Source organism: Pogoniulus pusillus, chromosome Z (genome assembly GCF_015220805.1).
Source record: "Pogoniulus pusillus isolate bPogPus1 chromosome Z, bPogPus1.pri, whole genome shotgun sequence".
NCBI lineage: Eukaryota > Metazoa > Chordata > Aves > Piciformes > Lybiidae > Pogoniulus > Pogoniulus pusillus.
In genome coordinates this window covers 7,600,480-7,627,975 of record NC_087309.1, presented here as the reverse complement: position 1 = coordinate 7,627,975, position 27,496 = coordinate 7,600,480, and the positions used below count along the sequence as shown (strand labels likewise).

The window sequence follows — 27,496 nt, the reverse complement described above, 5'->3', positions numbered from 1 at the left end:
AGGGGAGATTTAGGCTGGAGGTGAGGAGAAAGTTCTTCTGAGAGAGTCATTGGACACTGGAATGGGCTGCCCGGGGAGGTGGTGGAGTCGCTGTCCCTGGAGCTGTTCAAGGCAGGATTGGACGTGGCACTTGGTGCCATGGTCTAGCCTTGAGCTCTGTGGTAAAGGGTTGAACTTGATGATCTGTGAGGTCTCTTCCAACCTTGGTGAAAAAAAAAACAAAAAAACAAACAAAACCACAAAACAACCCTATGAGGAGAGACTGAGGGAGATGGGGGTGTGCAGCCTGCAGAAGAGGAGGCTCAGGGCAGACCTCATTGCTGTCTACAACTATCTCAAGGGAGGTTGTAGCCAGGTGGGGTTGGTCTCTTCTGCCAGGCAACCAGCAATAGAACAAGTGGACACAATCTCAAGTTGTGCCAGGGGAAGTACAGGCTGGATGTTAGGAGGAAGTTGTTGGCAGAGAGAGTGATTGGCATTGGAATGGGCTGCCCAGGGAGGTGGTGGAGGCACTGTCCCTGGAGGTGTTCAAGAAGAGCCTGGATGAGGCACTTAGTGCCATGGTCTAGTTGACTGGATAGGGCTGGGTGCTAGGTTGGAGTGGATGATCTTGGAGGTCTCTTCCAACCTGGTTGATTCTGTGATTCTATCAGAGAGCCACAGTGAGAACCTGTGAGAAAACTCTTAACCGCCTCTAAATTCCTGGGTGTTGAGTTATGAAGGACAGAGTCAACCACCACACTGCACGTTTGGTATGAAGAGTTGCTTCTGTTTATTGCCATTAGGTAATACCACTTGAGATACTTAGCGTTTTGTAACAGTGTAACACCCATAAGTTTCTAAGTTTCCAGTTTGAGAAACACACTTAAATTCATAGCTTCTCTTGTGTTACAGAAAGTGCAAGAAGTTTATATGCAAGACTAATGGCATGACTGGCTGAATTGGCTATTAGGGTGGTATTAGTGTTGACTTTAACTCTCCAGTTCACTAACTGCTTAGGCATCAACAATAATATTTCATGTTTATACTCAGCATTAATATAAACTCCAACAAATCAGCTTTCACCACCACTGGCTAAGAACATAGATGTTAAAGTGAGTAAAAATGTATTTGAGATCTGTTAGTAAAGAGGTGCTTTAGAAAAGGCATGGTTTCCAAGAGATGGAGAAGTACCTCATCAATGACACAGGGGTGGTGCAGCTGTTCACAATGAATCTAGGCACAGAGTGAAGCTATGATTGCCATTTTGCTTTCAAATACACTGGAAACTATACCAAGTGACAACTTAAACTGAGCAACATCAAGAATGTTCACTGAGATACGTGCAAGAAGCTTATCTGCTTGTTCCATTTATCCCCCAATTCTCCTTCATAGAAAAATAATCCTGGTAGATTTCCTTCCCTGAAAGCAAAGATGCGTTAGCACCAAGATAACAGCTAGTGCCAGTGACTTCCTCACTATACTGCAAGAGATGTTTTCACCTTAACTGACCCTACAGAGCGGATGTCTAGTACTGGGGACTTCAGCAGTTGTTAGAGACTTCAGTTGGTCCCTTTATTACACATTTATGGCAGGATGATACTTTTGCTGTTAAACAAGTATTGCTCTCCACCCCCACTCCCTACTCTTTACAGCTCAGAGACTATGTCATACATCCAGTCACCAACTAAAACTAAGTAGTGCCCACAACTTTACAACTAGATGCTGCTGTGATAACAATCACCTGAACTAGTTGTTTAAAGGTGCAGAGCTTTCCTTAGAAGTTCATTTCCCCTACTTGAATGCAACACTTCTACCCCAAGTACATTCAGTTCCTGTATTTTAGAGCAATAAGTGCAGCAGAAAGGAATTTTGGCGACTGTTCACAGGATCCATGACTTAGCTTTCTTAAACTCTTCCACAAAGATTACAAAGAAATAAAAGTTAACATCCACCAGCATGTGTTTAACTGTCCATTTGTTTTGCCCTGATTTACCATCTTCTTTCATCTGTCATCTATCACAGCATCTTCTTTGAGGGTAAGTAGCAATCCACCAGAACATATTTTAGTTTACAGACATCACGGAACAGCAGCAGGAGTGGCAGACAGCAAAGTGAAACATGTAGAAAAATCACATTAGGAGGTCCAGTTATTCCACTTGTCCTTTTCTAGTTATGCCTGGTATGATAAAGAGGACTTAGGGTTAGGATGGCTGTAAGTTAGGTTTCTGAGTTTTCTGTTTCATTGAACTAGTTCAGAGACAATGAGAACAAAACTGAAGCAGTACATATCAACACTTGTCTTCTGTTAAGAACCAGACAGTATCTCAGGAGAGACTTAGATATGTGGCAGAGAAGGGGATTTGCTGAATTTGACAGTTCATGTTCTCCAGTCAGTGTTCAGAAAGTTTGAGTTGAATACTTCTCAGTTGTCATAGCTTAGTGGCTGGCCTAGCCTAATCCTTGACACTAGTAACAAAAGCTATCCTAACAGCACTTACTTGGATCTTACTCCAATTTACCCAGAGCACAAACCTGCAGTCATTTAGGAGATTAAACTTCAGAAAACTGTATAGGACAGTGTAAATTAACTCTCCCCTAAAGAGATATCTGAAGGAACTTAATGACCCACTCTGAGTTTTGCAGCACATAGTTACTCATTAACTTTCCTCACAGGAAGAAAAGTCTAGATCTGCTGTAGCCTGGAAACTTATATGCATGGAAGAACATCTTCATTTTTAAGAAAGTGAAGCTGTCTAGACTTAGCCAGAATGCAGTGAAGTACAGGTCTGAGTAGAGGTGCTGCAACAGAAGTGTTTTTCCTAGGAATCATTCACCATTACTTCAGAGGAGCATTAGAATTAAGCTAGGGTGGGTTTTAGCCAGTTCTTTACCAAAATCTTTCTGAATGAGTTTTAGACAATGAAGTAAGTTGTCTTAGTGGAAGACTCACCTGATCTATTCAAATAGGTTGCCAAAAGAATGACCAAAAGGACCAGAAACTGTTTTCTGAGATTCATCCTAAGGAAAGAGAGATCATAAGCTGTTGATGGATTTCCAGGTTTCAACAGCTTTACTCTGCATGGCTCTATCAGCTAGTTCCTATTCTACACATCTCCTGCAAACAGTATTAGTGCTAAATGTACGCCAACTGTATTGATTTAAGAAGAGAAGAGAGCTCTAAACCAGTGTTAGCAGTTACATTAGCCTGAGGAAAAGAAACTTCCAGAAAGTCATCTGTGCTTACAGAACATTCATTCAGAGCTCAGCCAGTACAGCCATGATGAGATCTGTTTTAGCCAAATGCTACATGTCATAAACTTGAACCCTGAGGTCTACAACAGGGGCTTCAAGTGTTACATCCCAAACAAAGTGATGTAGTCAAGCCACTTTCCCCCTCAGGATGTGGGAGCTTCCCATTTTTCCAGTGAGGGTATCACAGCTCACACTGCTCTGAAGGAAGGTAAGCATAACCAAAGCAGAAGAATTCTGCAGCTATTTATGGAGTCTTCTGCAGAAGTTCCCAGTAACTGAAGAACTTTCTGCTAGACCTCACAGACTGAATAACTCATTATGGACCCAAGCCAAATGGAATTATACTTTGCTAGCTTTCTTGCAACCATTGCCCTCTTTTAGATTAATTATTAGCTTCAAACATGCAAGCGGTTTTGTTCTGCGGCCTCTAAAGCCAGAATTAAGTCAAGGCTCAAACACAGGCACACATGATGTTAAAGAGGAAAAAAGTTGTGGCCATTTTTGGTTTTGTATGTTTTGATTTTACTACTTACAGGTGACGCACTGAAAGGGTCTGGTTTAGCTTGACTTTCAAGCAGGTCATCAGCTGGTAGCACACTTTGACTGGGAACAGGTTTTGGTGGTTCTAAGGTAAGAAGACACAGATATAACAACTTAATAGTTTTAAAGGAGATATCAGCAACATCAAAGCTCATCTAACTAGACACATAACTCCCAAACAGCCAACACAAATTTGTGAGGCTGCTCAGAGCCACTTCTTGGTCTCAAGTATCCCTCACTGCACTGAAGGTAAATGGTACAGACCCACTTCACCTCGTTCTAGTCAACTAGCTTAAGCACTAGGTGTCGGTGTTTAGCCTTTGACACTGATCAGGTCTGTATCATCATCAGCAGGGGCGGCAGGGTTGAAAGGCTGTTCTAGTGACTACTAACTGGAATTTGTAGTTTATATAAGTAAAGACTAGTGATCTGCCATTCCAGTCTCTAGCAGAAGGAAAAACCCACCCATGTTTATTTTGTCAGACAGCTGGCTAACTTCCATGCCATCATATTCTGCACTATCTCAAGGAATGCCTGCTTTACTACTAAAATTGCTGAAAGCTTCAGAAGCACCTGAAATAATTTGTTGCTCTCCTCTCCTTGCCGGTACTGCAGGTGGCTTTGTCAGCTGGAAGTCTTTGAACATTTCCTTAACATCCTTCATCTCTTTATCACCAAGGGGATCCAGATCAATAAAAACATCACTCTCTTTCTTGGGCAGCTCTTTCTGAGGTGTAGTTCTAGGTGGAGGCTGAGGTGGGCTAGCTGTTGCTGACATAGAAGGCAGTACTGATGGTGTCTGAGTAGGTAGTGTTGAAGAGGAGAACATATTGCTCTGGAAGGGATTTACAGCACTGGATGGCTGGACCCATGAACTAGATGGAAGTTGTGCTGGCTGTCCCCAGATAGCAGCAGCCTGAGAGGCTGTTGGACCAAAAGATGTAGACTGGCTCCAGCCTGACACTGGCTGAGCACTAAAGGGAACTGAAGTAAATCCTGTAGGCTTAGCAGACAGAGATCCAGGGAAGACTGATGAAGCCTGACTGAAGATGTTAGTCTGTACGCTCCATGGCGATGGAGTTACTGGCAAGCCACCTGGAGGAGAAGATTGTTGTTAAACAGCACTTCAGTAATCTGAAGAACTTAAGCTAGAGTGTATCGATTCCACTAGTGATAGCAGCAAATCATGTTAAAATCTGGTCTGCAAAAACTTACATTTAAAAAAGAAGTAATGTTGGGGGGGGGGGGGAGGGGAGGAGAGGGAGGGAACAAGGGGTTAATGCTTTTTAATTTTGCTCCATTCAGTTGCGTTAGAACAGATGTGAGGTTGGATATAACACAAGGAGGACCACACCTAGTCCTAGAGCAGAAATAACATGCATTTGCCATGGAGTTCTGTCTAAATGATTAAGGCTGCAGCAGTACTACCCCAGCCTCCCAATTTATGCTTGGCTTACTTAAACCTTCTATACACAAAGCAGCAATGTACTATCAAAACTTAAGCAAAAAAAAACCCTGTTCCAGTTAAGGATGCAAGCATTCAGGCCTGTATTCACAGACCTTAACAGTTTAGAGCAGACAGCATATGGATTAAAGTTTATGGCACTACCATCAACTAAAGGAAAACAGGAACCCCCGGACCAAGAGGTTCATTTTGAACAAACCTGGATTGACCAATGGAAACTCTGTGGTTGAACTAATTTTGAAGAGGTCTAATGGATTAGGTAGCGCAGATCCTGTTTGTGCCGATGAAGTCAAGCTAAGGCTCTCTGTAGTAGGTGCAAAGAAGTCTGAGCTAAACAAGTTGTGTGATGTAGTCTAAAAAGGAAAAACAAGCAAACAAACAACTGTGTGAGACAGCATGGCAGAACACATGTTAGTATGGTCAAGACTCCCTAGTCCAGAGCTTCAGCTAGAGCAGAGCAGGTAACTTTGAGATGTATCCTTTAAAGACCAAGCACGAGAGTTGTAAACGTCACCATTTTGTTCATGCCTGCTAAGACATAAGGTGTGAAGTAGGCATAACACTTAGTCATGCAAGTCAACAACAGAAGAAAGCAAGTTAAATCGAAGGAGTTCTTTGTTACCACAACAAGCTTCTGTCTGCCCTCCCCCCATCCACACATTTCTACAGTCAGCAGTGACCTCTGCATTTCTGGCAAGTCAATGGCATCACCTCCAGCAGGCAGGTACTGAGAAGCTATTGGGTTTCTGCAAGCTAATACTAGTACCTCGTTGTTAGGAAGCAGCAGGCTGATGCACACGCAGCTGTCCTAAGAGGTTCTGGCATTCTTTGAAGTGTTAACATACTTCAGGGCATACTTACCAGACCTTTACAGAAGCATGGCAGCATTAAGGAAGAGGATATATAATTAGTGATGGCAACTACTAGGATACATTTGTGAACATTACAAGGTATCATGGCTGCAGGGATGTTAGAGTAAGCAAGGCAGGCAGTGGAGAAGCAAATGTTTGCTGAAGCTATTTAATCAGTTACACAGCATGAGGAAAAGCTTCCCTTGCCCAGCTTCTCTGAGAATGCATGTCATGATTAATTACTTGAATATTGTTCACCTTGACAGACCTCCTTCCTCTTCCTGGCTTGGTACTTTGTGGTGGTGGGCTAATTGTTACAGACTCATGTGATAGGAGCTGGACATAGCTTTCAGAATCCAGCTTTACTTCATTCTGCAGAGAAGGACCTTCCACAAGCGGGTCTGATGGGGCTTTAAGAAAGCCATTTTGTTCTCTCTCTGGTACCCCATTGGGAGTTCTTGTTGCAGCCAGCTTACTCTCAAGCAGCCATGGACTTTTTAGTGCCTGTTTGCCAGTTCTATTAGAAATCTGGTCAAACTGTTTACCAAAGGAGTCAACATCACCATTTGAAGCACCATTACCCACCGATGTCAAGGTACTCAGACTTGGTTTCTCATCATCAGATTTTAGAAAATCAAATGAAGGTAGTGCAGATTGGTCTGGCTGTGCGAAAGGATCATCACTGAAAGGGTCTGGATTAGGTGCAGGAAAGAAGCTGAGATTGGCAGAGAAAGAACTCTCAGGCACGAAGGTTGTTTGTGGCTTTGGTTGTGGAAGAGAGGTTGCTTTGCCATTCAAGAAGGGATCCTCTTTTGTAAAAGTCTGTTTGGTCTCAATTTCAGAATTTAGATCCACTAACAGAATCTCTTTAGCTTCCTATGTGTTCAGGAAAAAGAAAAAAAAATGAGTTAGTTTTATGTAAGGCTTGCTCCACAGCACACAATCTCAAGGAAAAACAGCTGCAAAAGGAGAGATCCTAGGATCCAGTACATCACACTAGTAAGTTTTCAATATCACAGTGAAGTTGTACTAAAGCTTCATCTTACAGGCCACTAAGCCAAGCACGGCTAGCTGTGGTAAAAATCACAGCTGCTTAGTTCCAGGAGCCTGATGTTAAAAGCACCTGGTTTGTTAATACTTCAGCTAGATGTTTGTTCTACAGCCTAGAAACTGCAGAGTGCTTAAGCACTTACTACGCTTAGGCTTTCATCCAAGTCCAGAATGCATTTAAGTCTTAGCCCTTTGTTCTTACAATTTGAGAAATCATACTACCTTTGTGTGACTTCTAGTTGCAGTTTCACCTTTGGAGTAAGATTAGAGAGCTATTTGCCAGTGTCACCTCTCCATCAAGCAGGTAGTAGAAGGGCAAGACTTGGTCACTAGCCAGTTAGACAGCACCGACTGTATCACGGCTGATGATGGCTTACAGTGCCAGAATAAAATAGAAGAATTTTAGTGGGTCATAAATTATGACATGCTTTATGATATTTTTATGAATTTAGGTCACATCTTAAACTAGGGCTACTCATCTAGAATGGCCATGATCCCACTCTGAGACTTAAGGAGACACTTGTCCTTTAAATGAGCTTCAGTTTTAAAGGCCTTTAGCAGTCTGCAATAGTTCTCATACCTAGTAAAGGTATGTACTTCTAGTACAACTAGTGAGGTAGACCCATACAAACCTCAAAGTTAACAAGGCCAAATATAAGACTCTTTAGATGGGTCAGTACAATCCCAAACATGGATACAGGCTAGGAGATGAGTAGATAAGCAACTGTATGTATTGGTGCATGGGAAACAGAAGATACACCAGTAATATCTGCTTGTAGCCCAAAACAGCCTTCATCAAAAACATGTGGCCAGCAAGTCAAAGAAAGTGATTTTGTCCTTCTCCATTCTGATGAGACCCTATAGAATCACAGAATGGAAGGGGTGGGAAAGGACCTTTAGAGATCATCTAGTCCAACCAACCTGTATTGATTGCTGAGTTCATCTTTTTTATGCTAGAGAACACAGCTGTGGGCAGGTCCAAGAGAGGGGCATAAGGACGATCACGGGGTTGGATCCTTTCTCGCCAGATTGATCTAGGGTAGGGTGACCCTGCCCATGGCAAGGGGGTCAGAACTAGATGATGCTTGTGGTCCCTTCCAACCCTAACTGATTCTATGATTCTAAGTCTGAGAACTAGGGGTTGTTCAGCCTGGAGAAGAGAAGGCTTTTAGAAGACCTTATAGAAGCTTTCCAGTACCTAAAAGATGCCAACAGGCAAGATGGAGAGGGATTCTCTAGGAGGGGTTGTGATGACAGGAAAAGGGTCAATTGCTTTCAACTGCAAGAGGGTAGATTTACATTAGGTATTAGGAAGAAATTATGTACTGTGAGGATGGTGAAACGGTGCAAGCGGTTGCCCAGATTTGTTGATACTTCCTCCCTAGGAGTGCTTAAGGTCAGGATGGACAGGGCTTTGAGCAGCCTTGTCTAGTGGAAGGTGACCCTGCCCATGGCAAGGGGCTTGGAACCAGACTGAGTTTCCAGCCCAAACCCATTCTGTGATTCAGTGGCTGATAGGAGAGTATTACCTGTCTCAAGCGACCTCTGCTGGACAAGAACAGTATTAGCTGCCTCGGTTACTAAGTGGATGCTACAATAGCACCTACAACTTATGACAGCCAAACGGATCTCACTGAAACCAGAAACCAAGACCAACAAACTAAAACCAGAACTTCTTACTAGGACTAAGTCTACTCTCAAATCAAGAACCAAGCTAGATTCTACTTACAGTAGGACTGTTCATATCAGGAGGTGTTGACATATCCCCAAACAAGTTCATCTGCTCAATCCCCTTGAAGCCAAAAACATTGAAAGAATTAGTGGACCTTCTTGCAAGAGCAAGACACAAGTATTATGCAAATATACTGTAAATATTTGGTTTCTGACCCAGTGTGGAGAGAGTCAGTTATGAATTCCTTAAGGGCATGAACAGAAAGATCTAAATTCTAACCTACCAATTTTGTTTTGTCAGGTTGATCAGAAGATGATATTTCACCACCATCCTGTAATAGACAGACAAATGTCAGCAATAACTGGAATATCAAAGCTTGCCTTAAGCAAGGCTTCAAAATGTAAGTAACAGAAAGAGGAAATTATGAGGGAGATCACTACTCAATATTAATTCTGTAGGCCCATTTTACTCCCAATTCAATGTAACTGGACATTGCCTCCATAATGTTAACAGTGTAAAGAAAATAGGTGCTAGTTGTGTTGCAGCAGCATACCTGATTGACTCAGAGTGACTTACCTCAGTCTTACTTGCCTCTTCATTCTAAAGAGGAAGAAGGCTTTTAGTATTTATACATCATGTAGAATGTCCAAAGTCACTCAATTTAGAGAGCTTACCAGACATAGGAGAAAGATCAAGCTATCAACAAGTAACTTCAAGTGATTCTTGATTTAGACAGACCTCTATGACAAGTCTTACAAAAACCCAAGCAAAGCTAAAGCAAGCTGTATTTCTATGCAGGCTAATGTGGTTTTACTCACCTTGCTGTCTTCTTCCCTCTTCTTCATATTATATATTAGTTGGAAGAGGTCCTTAAGATCAACAACTAGAGGCTCAGCCTGAAAAGAAAGCAGATTTTAGGTCACGTACTACTTCTCCCTGTGCTTATACAGAAGCAGCCTGTGCAGCAAGCCAAACTTTTCCAAATGGTGCAATGGTGAGGTTGAGATCACAGGAAAAGCAAGAGTTTAAAGGATTGTGTGCAGAGTGAGGCACAACTCTTAACAGCACATGAAAAATAGCTGCATTTGTGCTAACCCCACTATGTTTCTGCTAAAAAAAAATCTTGCAGCACAAGATTTCATAAGTGCAAGTCCCAATCAATACTTTTGAGAAAGTGCAGCTTAAATGACAGGAGACAAAAAAAGTTTTCCACTCAGCTGTTTTCTACCAGCTACAACACTGAGCCTGTTAACTCTGAGTGCATTCAATGTATCCCATGGAAAAAAATAGCAAGGGCTTAAAGGAGGTAAATAGCAAATGGAATACCAGGCAAAATGTGGGGCCACTGCTGAATGAGGAGATTGCACCAGTGATGAAAGATTCATTAACTCCAACTTCTCTGTATACCTTGTTTCAGTTTCTACTGCCATGACCAGCCCTCAGGACTCTCAGACCCTGGAGGTAAGAGGGGAAGTGTGTGGGAGCAAAGACTCTCCCTTAGCTGAAGACTCAGAGATCACACAGACAAGCTGGATACTCATAGATCCATGGGCCCTGATGGGATGCACACACAAGTGCTGAGGGAGCTGGCTAAGTTATTGCTAAGCCACTCTCCCTCGCTTTTGAAAGGTCACAGAAAACAGGAAAAGTGCCTAAGGTTGATGGACAGCCAATGGTACTCCAACCCTAAAAAAGGGCAGAAGGAGACCTGGGAAACTACAGGCCAGTCAGCCTTATCTCCACCCCTGGAGAGAAGATGGAACTGCTCACTCTGGAAGTAGTTTATGTGTGTGTAAGAAGAGATGACTATCACAAATAGTCAGCATGAATTCAGGAAGAGGAAGTCACGCTGGATCACCCTGATTGATTTCTGTGATGTTGTGACTAGCTAGGTAGGTGAGAGAAGAGCAGTGGATGTTGTCCACTTTGACTACAGCAAGGCTTTTGACACTGCCTGACACAACACCTTCATAAGCAAGATTAGGAAGCGTGGGTTAGATGGATAGGGAGTTGACTGAAAACTGGCCAAACAACAGAGCTCAGAGTGCTGTGATCAGCAGTGCAGGGTCTAGCTGAAGGTTTGTAGTTAGAGATGCTCCTCAGGGGTCAGTACTGAGTCCAGTCTCGTTCAGCATTTTCATCAACTACTTGTATGAAGGAACAGAGTGACCTCTCAGCAATTTTGCTGATGATACAAACCTGAGGAGTGTCTGACACCAGTGAGACCTGGGCAGAGGGGAACCTCAAAGTCTACAAGCACAATTGTAGAATCCTATGCAATGGGAGGAATAACCTGGGGGCAGATCAGAGTTGGACCTGCTAGAAAGCATTTCTATGGAGAAGAATCTGGGATAAGCTAACCATAAGCCAGCAAAGTGCTTTTGTGGTCAAGAAGGCCAGTGGTATGCTGGAGTGCCTTAAGAAGTGTGACCAGCAGGTCACATGAGGTTCTCCTTCTCCTCTATCTGCCCTGATAAGGCTGCACCTGGAGTATTGTGTTCACTGGACCTGGGGTCCCCAGTTCAAGAACAGGCAATTAGAAAGTGTCCAACAGAGGACCAAGAGGATGATTTGGGGGCAGAAACATCTGTTTTACAAGGAAAGACTAAAAAGAGCTTCAGCTGTTTAGCTTGGAAAAGAAGACAGAGAAGGGTCTCATCAATGCACATAGATATCTAGTGTGAAGGTCAAGAGGATGGGGCCAAACTCTCAGTGGCGGCCAGTGGTAGGATAAAGGGCAACAGCCAAATTAGAACATGGAAGGTTTCACTTGAAGTTCAGGAGAAACTTCTTTACTTCAATGATGACAGAGCGCTGGAACAGGCTGCCCAGAGGTCTTGTGGAGTTTCCCTGTCTGGAGAATTTCAAAACTCACCTGGACAAATTCCTATGCAGAGTGATCTAGGAGACCCTGTATCAGCAGGGGAGTAGTTGGACTAGATCTCTAGAGATGCCTTCCCAGCTCTACTATTGTGTGATTCCATGAAAGCTTCTACAGCTACTACTGTGCTTATTTTAGTCAGGATGCAAACATTAAAGTCACCAAGGCAAGCATAAGGTAGGATGGTGCACCCATTAACAAGATAGTTTTGAGTGGCTGCTGAACTGGTGGCAGGTTGAGCTATACTTATTTGGAGCCTTTGCTTGAGGCATACAGTAGCTGTGGCAGTGTCCAGAATGGGACAAGTCCCCATTCAGTTCAAGCAAAGAATCTTAAGCAGATCTCACTGTTTATATCTTAGCATCATCCTCTGATGATCAAAGGTTTTAAACATGTGGCTGCAGGAGGAAGCATTTCAAGAGTTGAATTTTGATAAACTGGTGCAGCAGTCTAGAACTGCAGAGGTCCTCACTTCCCAGCTAGATAAGTTTGTGTTAAAAACAACTAGCAGCAAGTCAAGCAACCTGGCAATGCTTACAGGCCAGCAAGGGGCACCTCACAGTGGAAAGTTCTGAGAGAACAGACCTCACTCCAGAGCACACAAAAGGCTTTGAGACTTAATCTAGAAAAACAGTGAACCAATGTAATATAGGATTCTGATGAAGTAACAGAGCAGGCTTAGGAGAGGGTGTTTCAGCTGTTAAAATAGTAATAAGCTCTGAGAAGGACCTGTGAGTCCCAGCTGTAGTGAATCTGAGGCTGCCAACAGGTTCTCCAGGAGGGCAAGTAGGCATGTGTATGATGCTTTGAAGTCTTGGCTCAAGTCATTACAGTGATATTGTGAAGACAAACTTATAAATTACAAATACCCCACTTCAGTTCAGATCATTTAGTAAGCTGCCTAAGGTTCAGCAGTAATTCTAAGTAGCTTGTTTCCAACGCTGATCACATACGGATTGTCTTCAGAGAGACAACTTCCTTTTACACTGAGGGTGGTGAAATACTGGCCCAGGTTGCCCACAGAGGTGACAGCAGTCTCATCCTTGAAAATATTCAAGGTCAGGCTTGGTAACACTCTGGGTAACCTGGTCTACTTGAAGACATCCCCACTGACTGCAGAGTGGGTTGGGTCCCTTCCAACCCAAACCAATTCTATGATTTCTGCATGGGGAAACCCAGAACAAAAGAATCCAAATCACTACCAGAATTAAGTCCAGGAGGATCAGAGCTGCCATTCCCTAGCCCCTAGGACATCATTGCAATTAAGTTCATCTCTACTTATGCAGAACACAAAGCATCATGATAACAAGACCAGAGGATTTCTAACACTGGTCCTGTTAATTTTGAACGAAGCTCTGGCTATCTGACTCAAAAAATCAGCAGTTGTACTGAAGGTAGCAGGCCACTGTGCAAGAAAGCTCATTATAATGGCTCCATTTATTTCACTAATGGCTCCCATCATGCATGGGCATATTAAGCAAAGCTAATCACAGCAGGCAAAACTAGGACTATAAGATAAAAACATTGGTCATGCAGCCAGTTTGTACTGGACCCGTTTTTGAAGAAAACTATTCCACCTGTGCTGATACTCCCTTATAGACCATAGAAATAGAATTAACAAGGTTGGAAGAGACCTCCAAGATCATCCAGTCCAACCCAGCACCCAGCCCATTCCAATGCCAATCACTCTCTCTGGCAGGAACTTCCTTCTAACATAGACCTCCCCCAGCACAACTTGTGACTGTGTCCCCTTGTTCTGTTCCTGCTTGTCTGGCAGAAGAGACCAACCCCACCTGGCTACAGCCTCCCTTCAGGTAGTTGCAGACAGCAGTGAGGTCACCCCTGAGCCTCCTCCAGGCTGCACAGCCCCATCTCCCTCAGACTCTCTTTATAGGGTTTGTGTTCCAGGCCCCTCACCAGCCTTGTCGTCCTTCTCTGCACACATTCCAGCACCTCAAAATCTCTCTTGAATTGAGAAGCCCAGAACTGGACACAGCACTCAAGGTGTGGCCTGACCAGTGCTGAGTACAGGGGAAGAATAACCTCCCTCGTCCTACTGGCCACTGTTCCTGATCCAGGCCAGGATGCCATTGGCTCTCTTGGCCATCTGGGTGCACTGCTGCCTTATCTTCAACTACTATCTACCAGCATCCCCAGGGCCCTTTATCCATGGCTGCTCTCCTAGACCACTACTCATAACAGGTGGAAAAAGGTATCTGATACCTGTTGTGAAGTTTTTATGGCAAAAAATTGGTGCTGTCCCTCTCCTCCACATATATAGCCGAAGGCACGGTTGTCTGTTACATCACGAGCAATAAAAGAGATTTTGTTCACTGGATGTTCATGCTCTATAACCTGTTGGGAAACAAAAAAAACCCACAACATACCAATCAAAACCTATTGGTTTAAATTGCTGGAAATATATTATATGCTCCTTGCAGTTATAATGACTGAGACTGTTAGAAGTCTTCAGCTCAAGGCTCAAACTTATCAGTCACTGACTAACCATACAGGATAACTATCTTATCCTTCTGGCATCAGGCTTCAATCATAGAATCAACCAGGCTGGAAGGGACCTCCAAGATCATCCACTCCAACCTAGCACCCAGCCCTAGCCAAGCAACTAGACCATGGCACTAAGTGCCTCATCCAGGCTTTGCTTGAACACCTGCAGGGGTGGTGACTCTACCACCTCCCTGGGCAGCCCATTCCAATGCCAATCACTTGCTCTGGGAAGAACTTCCTCCTAACATCCAGTCTACGCCTCTCCTGCCACAACTTGAGACTGTGTCCCCTTGTTCTGTTGCTGGTTGCCTGGCAGAAGAGACCAACCCCCACCTGGCTGCAACCTCCATTCAGGTGGTAGACAGCAATGAGGTCACTCCTGAGCCTCCTCTTCTCCAGGCTAAACAACCTCAGCTACCTCAGCCTCTCCTCACAGGGTTTGTGTTCCAGGCCTTTCACCAGCTTCGTCGCCCTTCTCTGGATATGTTCCAACACATTTCACAAGACAGATTTTACATGGGGTAAGAAATCTAGTCCAGATTGGTCTAACTTTCAAGCACCTCACTTGCTGTAAGAATCAGAATCACGTTAAGAGATTAAGTCCTTACCCCAGTTTTCTCATCTATTATCTTGATGCCAGAGAGCGAGATGTTCACACAGATCTTCTGTTTGTGTTGACCCTGGGAACGGGCTGCCACTGCCATTCCCTAAAGAGGATGAATGAAATGGTGTAAAATTCAGATTTAATTTGTCTCTTTTCATGCTTCATGAGCCCGTGACTGTACTAGTGCTAAATCTCTTAATTCCTATGCAACTGCACAGGTAGAACAGTGCTCCTTTTGCAACATATGCCTTAATAGGTTTGAAGTGGTACCTCAGAACTAGATCATGTTTCAGGGCTCCCCTTATTTCACAAAACTGCTGCAGAAGCAGTATCTTTTCTACTTTTCTTGGCCTGATTGAAATTTTAAGTGCTGTGCACTCTGGAAATAATACAATTTTGCCTTAGGGTCTCATTTATTCTTTATTTTATTCATGTATCTTGGTGTGGCTGTTGTCACAGAATGCCAACCTGTGTTTTGAGATCAGAGTTATATTGCATAGCATTCCCTTTCCAGTTCACAGAATCAAACAGGTTGGAAAAGGCCTCTAGGGTTATCAAGTTCAACTATCACCTAGCCCTTCTAATTAACTAAACCATGGAACTAAGTCTCGCATCCAGCCTCCTCATAAACACCTCCAGGGATGGGGACTCCACCACCTCCCCATGCAGCTCATTCCAATGCCAATCAATCTCTTTGTGAAGAGCTTCTTCCCTAACATCCAGCCTAAACCTGCCCTGGCACAATTTGAGGATGTGTCCCCTTGTTCTCTCCCTGGTTGCCTGGGTGAAGAGACCAAACCCCACCTGGCTACAACCTCCATTCAGGTAGCTGTAGACAGCAATGAGGTCTGCCCTGAGCCTCCTCTCCTCCAGGCTGCACACCCCCAGCTCCCTCAGCCTCTCCTCACAGGGCTGTGCTCCAGGCCCCTCACCAGCCTTGCTGCCCTTCTCTGGAAGAATTTAAGCACCTCAACACCTTTCTTATCTTATACGGAGGGGCCTAGAACTGGACACAATACTCAAGGTGCAGCCTAACCAGTGCTGCATACAGAGGAATAATGACCTCCCTTGTCCTGCTGGGAGGTCCCCAAGCTCACCGTGATCAAGTTCATACTATTAACATTTGTATTGGGTGTCTACATGAGACCCAAAGAGCATTACAGCTTTAGAAGTAACATCCATTTAGGATGGAGCTGCTATTACATTGAGCTGCATTTGAAGTTATGACTAAGTGATCATAGAATCAATAAGGTTGGAAGAGACCTCCAACATCATCCAGTCAAACCTAGCACCCAGCCCTAGCCAATCAACTACACCATAGCTCTAAGTGCCTCATCCTCATCCATCATTTGTTCAGCTTTCTGAAAGTACCCACAAGTTGTTCCTTACATGCCAGCTAAAGCCCTCACCTTCAGCTTCATCATTGAATCCTGACTCATTTTGTCTCCTCTTGCCTCTGGGACATCATCAATGCCAATCAGTTTAGCTTTGTATCTTACGCCATCGCCCTTGAATCTGGCCAAGAGTGTTTCATCTGTCTTTTCTGGTCCTGGAAAAAAGAAGTTTGGGGTCTGGGTGTTGTATTTTTTTTTGTGTAGGCTTTGAGAAACAAACAAAATCAGAAGAACAATGACAACAAAACCATGTAAAGATTAAAACTGTCCTTCAAGTATAGCTGACTTAGTCCTTCCAGTACTGCCTGAACTGCAAGATATTCCTTTAAGGTCACAGCACTCTTCCAGAATCTGGCCTCAGTTCAAAAAGTGGAGTCCAGTGCTTAGTATGTGAGGACTTTGGAACAATTGTTTGCCACAAGAGTGAAATATTCTTAGGCAGCAGTCATGTACTAAGTAGAAAACAAAGCAGAAATGGTGTTTCCCATGACCACACACCACGTGAACATAAGCCCTTCAGACACTAGCCCCCAGCTCTGGTACAGCCAGATTTTTTATTTTGTATGCAAAATTCTCCTAGTTCCTGTGCTAGAACTTTCTATGAGGACCATCATTTCTACAAGTCCTGGTACCCCAACCAAGTTTTCTAGCTTCTCTGGACTAAAATCTGTATTGGTGTTCAGCACATCACTACCTCCCTGGAGTGAAGGGATAAGTGAGTTCAGGTTCAGGCTGGCATTTTAGCAGGTTCACCTGGATGGTCCAGGGTCTGCTCACCTCCCCAGGAGGCTTTTCACTTCTGAGATTTTGGTGACTTGTCACAAGAACGAGCCATTTAACAGCTGTAACTGAGACTGTTAGAACTGCAAGCTATGGAAAACAAATAAAACATTCAAGCTAAAAGCTTACTTTCTGGTTAGTTTTATTAGCTTATTTACTCACTGTTCCAGTCAGCTTGAAACCTTGGAGTTACTTTAACTATGTTGCCAGAGTGAGGTAAGCATTTCCTACCTTTCTTTTTTTCCTTTTTTGTAGGTTGTGCTTTTGGTGGAGTCTGTTGTTGCTCAGGTGGGCTGTTGATAGTAGCAGTTTCAGCTTCAGTTGACATGATGAGATGGTGGTCAGCAATACTTGCTGTAGTTTAAAAATTCAAATAACAATCAGTAGGTAGAAATAACATCTTATTTTAAAGAATAAATATTCCTATTAGCCCTGTTAGTCCGATTTTGTTCTGCTGAACATTGAAGACTACCAGTGCCAGAAGTTTTAGCTGCGATCTTAAAAGAAAGTGTGACTCACAGTCTGTTCATCCCAGGCTGCAGAGAGCACGAGGTTATGGCCATTAAGTGATGAATCCCCACCTCAGTAATACCAAGTCAGTAGATCACACTCACCTACATCTATAAGGTGGACTTGCATCACCGTCTTTTACAGAATCACAGAATGGTCTGGGTTGGAAGAGACCTCCAAAGGTCATCCAGTCCAAGCCCTTCTGAAGCAAGCAGGGGCATCCTCAGGCTGCCCAGAGCCCTGTTAAGCTTCACCTTGAATATCTTCAGGGATGGGAGCCCAACTACCTCTTCCAATGTTCCACTACCCTCATAGTAATTAACTTGTTCCTAACAGACAATGTAAATCTACTCTTCTCTAATTTGTAGCCATTCGCCCTCATCCTATCACCACAGGCTTTTGTAAACAGTCTCTCTCCAGTCTTCTTGTAGGTACTGGAAGGCTGCTATTAGGTGTCCCCAGAGCCTTCTCTTCTGCAGGCAGAATAACCCCAGCTCCCTCAGCCTGTCTTCATAGTAGAGGTGCTTCAACCCCCATTTATTTTCATGCCCCTCTCTGTCAGCTGTCATCCTTTAGCTTTTCACCCTTTAAAGCCATTTATAGAACCTCAGGTATTTTGCTCTTTTCAGCAGATACTGTAGTAGGACAGGGAAACATGCAAGAAACACCTTCTAGGATCTATTCCAAACATCCATGAAGATCACCAGAACACCCTCAAAGCAGCCACTAGATCCCATTCCTGTGTCTGTAACCAGTACAACTCTGAGGTTATACCATTGAACAGGTAAAACCAAATAAATACTTCAGCCCACAACAAAACAAAGACTGAAGCAACTCTCCACATCTTTGTCTTCAGTAATCAAGTAACTGTAATCATTCTTTTAACCCCCTGCAAGTTACTACTCTATGGTTTCTGTTATGACTTAACTCTAAACTTTATGCTATAAGAATTTTGTTTCAGAGACAAGAGAGAAAAAATAAAGCAGTCACTGTTTTGCTCCTGCACAGCTGAAGCACACTTATCCAATAGAGGGACTCATTACCTTCACAGAGTTCTGAAGATGATCTATACTCAGCCACAAAGAACTGGACATACACATCTGCTACAGAAGCTTCTATTAATATTCCAACAGGGACACTGCAGCAGCTTCAGTTAAACCCTTGAATTTTAGGGTGAAAAAGTCATGGAATTGTTTAGATGATTAAGTAGCTCAGCTACCCTCCACTAGTAGTTTTCTTCATACTCAGGCTAGCAGCCATGGAATAGCCATTCTTACCAGCCACACCATTTGCAACATACTGTGTAGCCAGGTATAAGTGCTGAAGCACTGCATATAGTCTAACATTAGCAGCTTGTAATTCTCAGTAGCCTATTCCTCATTTACCTTAGCTACAGCTAATGCTTGGTTACCTGGAAATTACTTCCAGACTTTTGCACTCACTCCTAACTTCCTCTCTTCCTTCAACTCATTACTAAATCAGTAGCTACAGATTTATCCAATCTGCCATGTGGAGCAATGGAGGTCAATACAGGTAGGTAAAGGGAGGTTCTGGAGGTTCTTCTCCCACTCAATACTCTTAATGCAGGCTCACCAGGATAGTGTAGAGTCCAGTTCTTGGCCCACCCTGCTCAAGAAGGGTAGGGAACTACTAGAGGGACTTCAACCAAAGGCTGCAAGGATGATTAGGGAACCGGATTATCTTTCATGAGGAAAGGCTGAGACCTAGAGCTCTTTAGCCTGGAAAAGAGAAGACTGAGTGGGTATCTTATCAATAGATATGAATGCCTTAAGAGTAGAGGTCAAGAGGATAAGGCCAGACTCTTCTCATTGGTGGCCAGTTACAGAACAAGGGACAATAGGTACAAACTAGAACATAAGAGTTTCACTTGAACATAAGAAGAAACTTCTTTGAGCCTGACAGAGCCCTGGAACAGGCTCATCAGAAAGGCAGAAGTGTTTGTGTGAAATGTGATCTAGACATATCTGTATTAGCTGGGGGGTTGGAGTAGATGATCTCCAGAGGTCTTTTCCAACCCCTACCATTTTATGGTTCTATAAATGTTTAACTGAATCATAGCCTAGGGAGAACACAGATTCCTAGGCCATTAGGAGAAATTCCCCCCTGAAGACCTTCATTTCCACTGAGTCACTTGGGAGGCCTTTAAAGGAGCTAGCTGATAATACATGTCAAGTTAGATCTCACTACTTACCAGACAGTTTGTGAACTGCATTTAGAATTGCTCAAGTAAATCAGAGATAAAAGTGCTCACATGGGGAAGAACTCTGGAAGCTATACCTGTACTCCTCTTTAAGGACTTAGAGGTCCCTAGCTGTGATCAGATGATGGATTAAAAGGCATCACTGTGAGGATTAAGTGGTTCTAAGTAAAAACAGATGTTAGAGGAACAGCTGATACAAGATGTCATGGTTTAGGAAATGTTATCACTGGAGAAAGGTCTTCTATGCCCACAGCATCTCACTCTGTAAAGCTAGAGAGACAGTGTTATCTTCCTCCTTTCCTGCAAAGACTATCCTGTGAAGATCAAGTACTGATCTCTACTTAAGAAAGGCCATTTCAGGCCTTTAACACATAGGCCTTGAAGTATGAGCTCTTCTCTACCATCTCAAGTTCTGAAGCACTGCACTTCATTTCCATACACCTACCCTGGGAAAATCAGTCTTAAGAATTCAGGCATACTGTGTGCTTGGTGTCTTCTCTGATCTTCCTACAATGAGCTGTTGGTTGTGACAACTCACCCTTGAAATATCTGTTCCTTAGCAAGAATCAAAGCACATGCCACACAGTTTTGTTGAGAAACATTTGTTTTCCCTTAAGATATGCTGTCCCAACTATCCTTTATTTGAGCAAGGGGCGGCAACATGGTAGATACCCATAATGACTGTTATTTGTGCTGCGCACAGGAAATTGAGAATCTGTGTGGCTATAGTCTGTCATGGGATTTAAACACTGGACAATAATCCTTACCCAGCAGACAGGATTCTTTCTTCTGGCAAATGAAAACAACTGTCTCAGTGATGACGAAAACTTGTCTGAGAAAAGGTTAGGGACACTGAACAACTCAGAGGCGAGGCAGACAAACTAAACATCTGCTCTGCAGTCAAATAATTTGTCCGTTTCACAGCCTGTGCTCCTGCTTTGTCCCTTGATACTGCAAGTACATGATTCAGCTTAAGAGCTATTGAATGTAAATATTAACTTCAAATTGTAATTTGAGAGGCCAGGAGAGGACAAGAGAAGCTTTCACTAGACATAAGGGCAGTATCACCCATTAGGGTGAAGTTGTAACTGGAAACAGCAATAGTTCAAGTGCTGAACAAGTTTCCAAAGCAAATTACATGCCTTCCTGAAGAGCTAATCAAATTCTGTTTAGAAGGTTGTTTCAGGCCCTGCACAATATTTCCTCATCCAGCTCTTGACAAAAGAGCTGTTTTCAGAAGGCTGGTAAACAAGCTATTCACTTGAGTAAATTCAAGACTTCAGTTTTGCAGGCTGAAGAAAACAGGCTAATGGCTAAACAGGACTACATACAATGACTAGCAACAATCAAAGTTGTATAGCCCAGATAGATTGACTAATATTGGACTATCTTGACTGGCAGCATTCTACACACATTAGAAGTAGAATAGTGCATTTGCTGCCTAGTTTGTGCTGCAGTGATAGCTTTGTGGTTTATTAATGCATGCATAGTGTTTCTCAAATAGGAACATGTTATTCAATTTTCTTTTGCTTCTTAAACAGGGTCATTAACCTTAAATGTTTTGTTTCACTACCAGAACATACATTGTTCTAACATCAGACAGTGAGTAAGAGTTCAAGTTGAATAAATCCTCTGTAATGTGACACAAGATTATTATGGTTTAGATGAAAAACTTAATCTGCTCACTCTGATGCCAGCACAACAATCTGTGTTTTATATTAAAACCATCAAATTAGTTTATTATGTGATTAATACACATGAAAGATCATAGAATCAACCAGGTTGGAAGAGACCTCCAAGATCATCCAGGCCAATCTATCCCCCAGCCCTATCCAGTCAACTGGACCATGGCACTAAGTACTAGCCAAACCTACAGGTATGTTTTAGCTGCTATGTATCGCTTGCATTTCAACAGAGCAAGTACCTACTTGGAAACAAGTAATTTAAGGCAGTTCATAGACAGCTTGGGATCTGTTCCACTCCAGTTTATGCTGTGTCTGGAATGCAACAGCAGCATCACATGAGAGGAGGACCACTGAAACAGTCTCTGATATTGCTTCATCTAACTCAGTTGCCTGTATTTAGTCCTGTAAGAGACAACTGAAAGAGATGTTGACCTACCTTGTCTAACAAGTACAGCTATCTGTCATTCCCACAATCAATAAGGTCTAGACTAGAGCTTCTGTTGCAGCTCCTCAAGAGCCAGGAAACCAAGCCAAATGTTTTCAGCCCAAGTTGAAACAGCCTGTTTAACTGCCATGCTTAGGTTGTAGATAGTTAGAAACAGGATTTTTTGCCTTCAAGATGAGACATTACCAAGGACACCAGCTCTCTCATGTATGTGCAGCAAGAATGACAATGAATAACTAAGCAAGACAAATCTGAAAAGGTGGTAGAGAAAGATTCATACAGAGGTGAAAAAAAAGAAGGATTAACCTTGGTTAATCAGAGCTTCACTGCAGCTCCTTCAGTAAGTTTTCGTATTGGCAGTTTTAGTTAGACATACTTGTGATGCACATTAGAGGAAGCTTACATCATTGCTCCTAAATATAGAGTTTAAAACATAATCTTGACCAAGATCCTTCTAACTTTTCATATTTGTGATGGCCTTTATATCATAAGGATGCTCCCATGCATCAGAAGCCTGCAAGGACAATTGCCAGCCTTGCATCCTACTCGAGAGTTTGCCTCCCATGAGCCAGACTAGCAACTGTTTGTTGATAGATCTGCTCCTCAAACTACTAGAACTAGTTCTTACTCTGTGACCTTTGTGCCTTCCTTTGAAGTGCAAATGACCTCTTGAGAGAGGTCAGATGATGTAAGGTAGAAACAGTCTGCAATATTAATGCTACATCCTTACTGTACTGTTCTCAACTTGTCTTGTCCTCTCCTTGCAAGGCACATTCATAGATGTTTCAGCCATAAAACAGGTAAATGAGACTTCTCACAGGAGAAGACTTGCTGTTGTGTCACGCATCAGCATTAAGTGATAAATACACCTTGCTAGAAAAGATGGTTAGTTCCTAGTCAACATTGTCATGAAGCCTCTTAAATGTCAAGGTAAATATTTCTTAGCCTGTTTTATAGCTGTTCACTTCAAGAGATGATCCTTCAGTATCTCACCTCTCATCTTATTGCTTAAGGATGAAACACAAACAAAGCAGCAGAAAACTCAGCTCTAAGGCAAATAACCTGTTCTACACTTGCCTTGTAGTGTCTGTGCTTTGAGATTTAAGGAGATATGCAACAGCTCTGATGCTTTATCAGAAGTTTTAAAAATAGAATAAACCCACAGATAGCTAGGACTAAAGGTCTGCAAGGCACTTCAGCTGAGACTTCATCCTCAAGCACTACATAGCCTATGCAAGGCACATTCTTTCAGAAGAGGGGAAACAAGAACAGTCTATGCTGCCACTGTCCAGCACTGATCAGATTTAGACAGGAGAAGATGCTTTGAGGCCTTGTCTGCCACCTTTAAAGAAACAAACTAATTCCATTTGAAACTAATACCTCTTGTTTATTTAATAAGCCTACCACTGCTTCATCCAGCCCCTCAAAAACCCTAGAACCCTTGAGCACAGCCTCAGTGAGGATTCTGGTCAGGGGGTTTTGCCAATTATTATACTTAAATATCTTATTCTATTTGATCCTTCTAACACAAGCCCAAGCTGTGTTTCTCTGGAGTCCCTGCTGCAGTAGAGGAGTAGAGGCTTATGTTTGTTTCACAGCAGAAGTTCATGAAGAGCTCTTAGCAATCTTCCTCCCCAGGAGGCAGAGTTTTGATTCCACTTATCTTAGTCTACATGCAAGATATCTAGGTTTTTCTCTAAATTCCTTGCAGATTACAAGTTACCTTCACCCTATTCCTTCATAATTCGACTGAATCTAACCAGCAAGAAGCATTTACATCATCAGGTGTAATGTTTTCTGGAACGAGCTGGTTTTCTCTGAACGTGGAATGTCTTGCTTCATAGTCTGAGCAAATGCATGTTTCTGCAGTGCTCACGTATTGCTAGTTTCACTGAACAATCCAAAAGCATTCCCAAGAACTGGGTTAACCCAGCAGGCCACACAAGTGTCCTAGCAGTATAAAGTTCACCAGCAGAGAAAAGCTTAAGTAGGAGAGAAGAATCTGCACATTTGGCAACAGTACTCAATGACTACAACTTATTATAATCTTTCATTTTACTTTGTATCTTAAGCTAGAGTTTATCTGTAAACATCTTGTCCAAAAATGAACCCTTGATTTCCCCTTGTTTGACATCAAGTATATTTATTTGCTTTTCCAAACAGAAAAGAAGTATTTTTCCCACCCTTTTTTAATACTGTATGCACCTGTTCAGAGTGCTTCTTTCTGTATCTGCTTGTGAAGCAAAGCCCTTAAGTAAGAAGCCTATCTGTAGCAGCCACTGGTCTGCAGTGTCCAATACAGTTACATAGGCACTGTGACAAGCAATTTCCTTCTCAGTGAGAAAGTCAGTTGCATAATACAAGTGCACAGAGACACTTAGAAGTGTAGCAGAAGGCACACGTTAGAATGAACAATCATCCCTACCTTCACTAAAGAACATTGATGCCAAATATTGGGCATTTGCCTCATCCTTCCAACTGATAGTGCTGAGCACAACCTCTGGTGATCAGCAAGTACATGTGTTTGATGCAAGAGTACAAAAGATGAGAAGTACTAAAACTTATTTGAACAAACATGGTGGGTGACCTTCTCAAACAATCCTCTTCTTAGCCAGAAACATTTTCTTTGGTTGTATCTCCAATTATGTACATACTACCTTACCCGGATCGTGAAAGGTTCTAGTGGAAGCAGATCTGAAGACCCACTAGGATTACCATTCCTTAACAGGTTACTATCAAGCATAAGAATGCATTTTCAATATACCAGTGCCTGGTAAAAATCTGTATAGCTAGCTAAAGTAATTACTTTTCTCCTATTGAGGCAAAACTTGAGATGCATATTATATAGACAGGCTCCCTTTCTTAAGCATACAATGGGAAAATTTACACCCATTTGTCTGTTTTGGCCTGCCTTGTTCATGGAAGTTCGTAGACTTCGCAGAAGAAAGTGTAGCATTTTAAGGCAAATTACCTTCATTAAAACAACCTCTCTCCTCCCTCTGCCCCCCCATGTCCCTCTCCCCGAAAAGCTTATCCTAGCTTTCCAGTGCTTTACTAGTAAGTGCCTCTGCTCCGGAGAGCAGCTGCACTGGCAGCATCTGCATTTGTCTCGCTGCTGAGGGCACAGGCACTGTTCCAACATTCATGTAATCGTATGATGGTCATTAGCTCAATACTTAGAAGTCAGATTCACCGACAGTAGAAATGAGCAGAAGACTCAAGGTAATCAATTCTAGACATCTTTAAGTACACAAGTTTGCCAGAGACAGCACACCGAGGCTAGCTAGCAGACAGCAGAATGGCTAAGCAGTCATGTTTCAGCCAAAACAGAACCCACCTGCCTCACGGCATCCTAACCCCTTCCCTCTATCTGTGCTAGAGAGATTTCATACCAGTTATTGAATTGAACTTCAGCCTTTACATGCTTTTTCTTTATTCTCTCATCTCCCCACACAGAAGCGAAAACACGTTTTCTGCGCCTTGAGCTCAGGCTTCTCCTAGGAGTTGGACTCGGGCGGCTACCACACGGCCTTAGCCGGGACATGCTCCCCGCGGCCCGCCTCGGGCAGCGCCGAGCTCTCCCGAGCTTCCCGCTACGCGGGACCGGGACGCGAGTGAGACACTGGGGCCGCTCCCAGCCCTCGGCCAGCACAGCAGCCTTGCTGGTTTTCAGCGACGGAGCACAGCCCTCACCGCCGCCTTTTGCCCGAAGACGCGGGAGATGCGTGCGTCCGGAGCTGCCCCCCTCGCCCCGGCCGCGCCGCCCGGAGCTGCCCCCCTCGCCCCGGCCGCGCCGCCCGGAGCTGCCCCCCTCGCCCCGGCCGCGCCGCCCGGAGCTGCCCCCCTCGCCCCGGCCGCGCCGCCCGGAGCTGCCCCCCTCGCCCCGGCCGCGCCGCCCGGAGCTGCCCCCCTCGCCCCGGCCGCGCCGCCCGGAGCTGCCCCCCTCGCCCCGGCCGCGCCGCCCGGAGCTGCCCCCCTCGCCCCGGCCGCGCCGCCCGGAGCTGCCCCCCTCGCCCCGGCCGCGCCGCCCGGAGCTGCCCCCCTCGCCCCGGCCGCGCCGCCCGGAGCTGCCCCCCTCGCCCCGGCCGCGCCGCCCGGAGCTGCCCCCCTCGCCCCGGCCGCGCCGCCCGGAGCTGCCCCCCTCGCCCCGGCCGCGCCGCCCGGAGCTGCCCCCCTCGCCCCGGCCGCGCCGCCCGGAGCTGCCCCCCTCGCCCCGGCCGCGCCGCCCGGAGCTGCCCCCCTCGCCCCGGCCGCGCCGCCCGGAGCTGCCCCCCTCGCCCCGGCCGCGCCGCCCGGAGCTGCCCCCCTCGCCCCGGCCGCGCCGCCCGGAGCTGCCCCCCTCGCCCCGGCCGCGCCGCCCGGAGCTGCCCCCCCTCGCCCCGGCCGCGCCGCCCGGAGCTGCCCCCCTCGCCCCGGCCGCGCCGCCCGGAGCTGCCCCCCTCGCCCCGGCCGCGCCGCCCGGAGCTGCCCCCCTCGCCCCGGCCGCGCCGCCCGGAGCTGCCCCCCTCGCCCCGGCCGCGCCGCCCGGAGCTGCCCCGCTCGCCCCGGCCGCGCCGCCCGGAGCTGCCCCCCTCGCCCCGGCCGCGCCGCCCGGAGCTGCCCCCCTCGCCCCGGCCGCGCCGCCCGGAGCTGCCCCCCTCGCCCCGGCCGCGCCGCCCGGAGCTGCCCCCCTCGCCCCGGCCGCGCCGCCCGGAGCTGCCCCCCTCGCCCCGGCCGCGCCGCCCGGAGCTGCCCCGCTCGCCCCGGCCGCGCCGCCCGGAGCTGCCCCCCTCGCCCCGGCCGCGCCGCCCGGAGCTGCCCCGCTCGCCCCGGCCGCGCCGCCCGGAGCTGCCCCTTTTCCCCGGATCCCCTGGCCACTACTCACCCCAGCCAGGGGAACCGAGCATCACGTCCGCAGGGAAAAAGCTGCCTATCCCTCCCGGTGACAGTCCTCGCTCCCTCCCGTACTAGCTTTTCAATAGCGGAGCCCGGCTCGCAAAGCTACTTACAGGCTAGATCCGTGCCGCTCCGTGCATGATCCGACGACCGCAAACCGGTAGCCTAACTGGGACCGTAGGCCCGGTTAAATATCCGGCTGCGCTCTAGCCTTCAGATTAGTTAGCCACTCACAGCGAGAGATAGGGTTTTAATCAGATGCCGGCAGCTGAGAACTACCGCGGAATGCGCTACGATGTTTTCGCTGCTTCGCCTTGGCTACTCCCCCTCAGCGTATCTGTGCTTAGAAGCTTAACCCCTTGCGAGCTATCTCTTCGCTCCCTGCGGCTGGGGTAGGAGGCAGCTAGGCCCAAGGACAGCCCCCTCCAAGAAGGAGGTCGGAGCCTCACGGAGGGTACACGGGAAGGGGAGTGGGGTGAGAAAACGCGGAGAGGGGTACAGAAACGTGTGGCATCCAGCGTTTGCAGGTCACAGGTGGGATAATGGTGTTAAAAATCCAAACCATGGGATTTTTTTGTGTGTGTGTGTGTGTGTTTTTTTTTAAGTGACTTTATTTCTTATTACACCATCACCATCCCCCCACCCAGTCGCCAAAACCAAAATATTACCATCTACGTGCTCCAAATCTGTGCCCAGCTGAATATTGGATCAGTGCAGCTCAGTATCTGGGTTGCATCAAGTCCCGACCTTTGTACTTCCCAATTGTCTTTACTCTGTCTTTGTT

At 45.4% G+C, this 27,496-nt stretch overlaps 2 protein-coding genes across 4 annotated transcripts; one reads left to right on the top strand and one right to left on the bottom strand.

Moving 5' to 3' along the window:
* Positions 1-748: 748 nt before the first annotated feature.
* Positions 749-26,995, bottom strand: DAB2 (DAB adaptor protein 2). Of its 3 annotated transcripts, none has more exons than XM_064139977.1 (15): positions 26,826-26,995; positions 17,208-17,330; positions 16,212-16,351; positions 14,807-14,905; positions 13,917-14,048; positions 9,631-9,708; positions 9,389-9,412; positions 9,096-9,143; positions 8,870-8,932; positions 6,349-6,966; positions 5,439-5,592; positions 4,348-4,869; positions 3,768-3,859; positions 2,933-3,000; positions 749-2,158 (listed from the first exon to the last, which is right to left on the bottom strand). In XM_064139977.1, the coding sequence occupies exons 2-14, from the start codon at positions 17,302-17,304 to the stop codon at positions 2,938-2,940; spliced, it is 2,130 nt and encodes a 709-aa protein (XP_063996047.1). In that variant the 5' UTR covers positions 17,305-17,330; positions 26,826-26,995; the 3' UTR covers positions 749-2,158; positions 2,933-2,937. The 3 variants fall into 3 exon arrangements, with proteins under 3 accessions (XP_063996047.1, XP_063996050.1, XP_063996049.1); XM_064139980.1 differs by having other exon boundaries at positions 6,676-6,966; positions 26,826-26,990; XM_064139979.1 differs by lacking the exon at positions 9,389-9,412.
* LOC135173635 (uncharacterized) lies at positions 25,380-26,762 on the top strand. The gene has a single exon (XM_064140681.1). The coding sequence runs from the start codon at positions 25,380-25,382 to the stop codon at positions 26,760-26,762; it is 1,383 nt and encodes a 460-aa protein (XP_063996751.1).
* Positions 26,996-27,496: the final 501 nt, after the last annotated feature.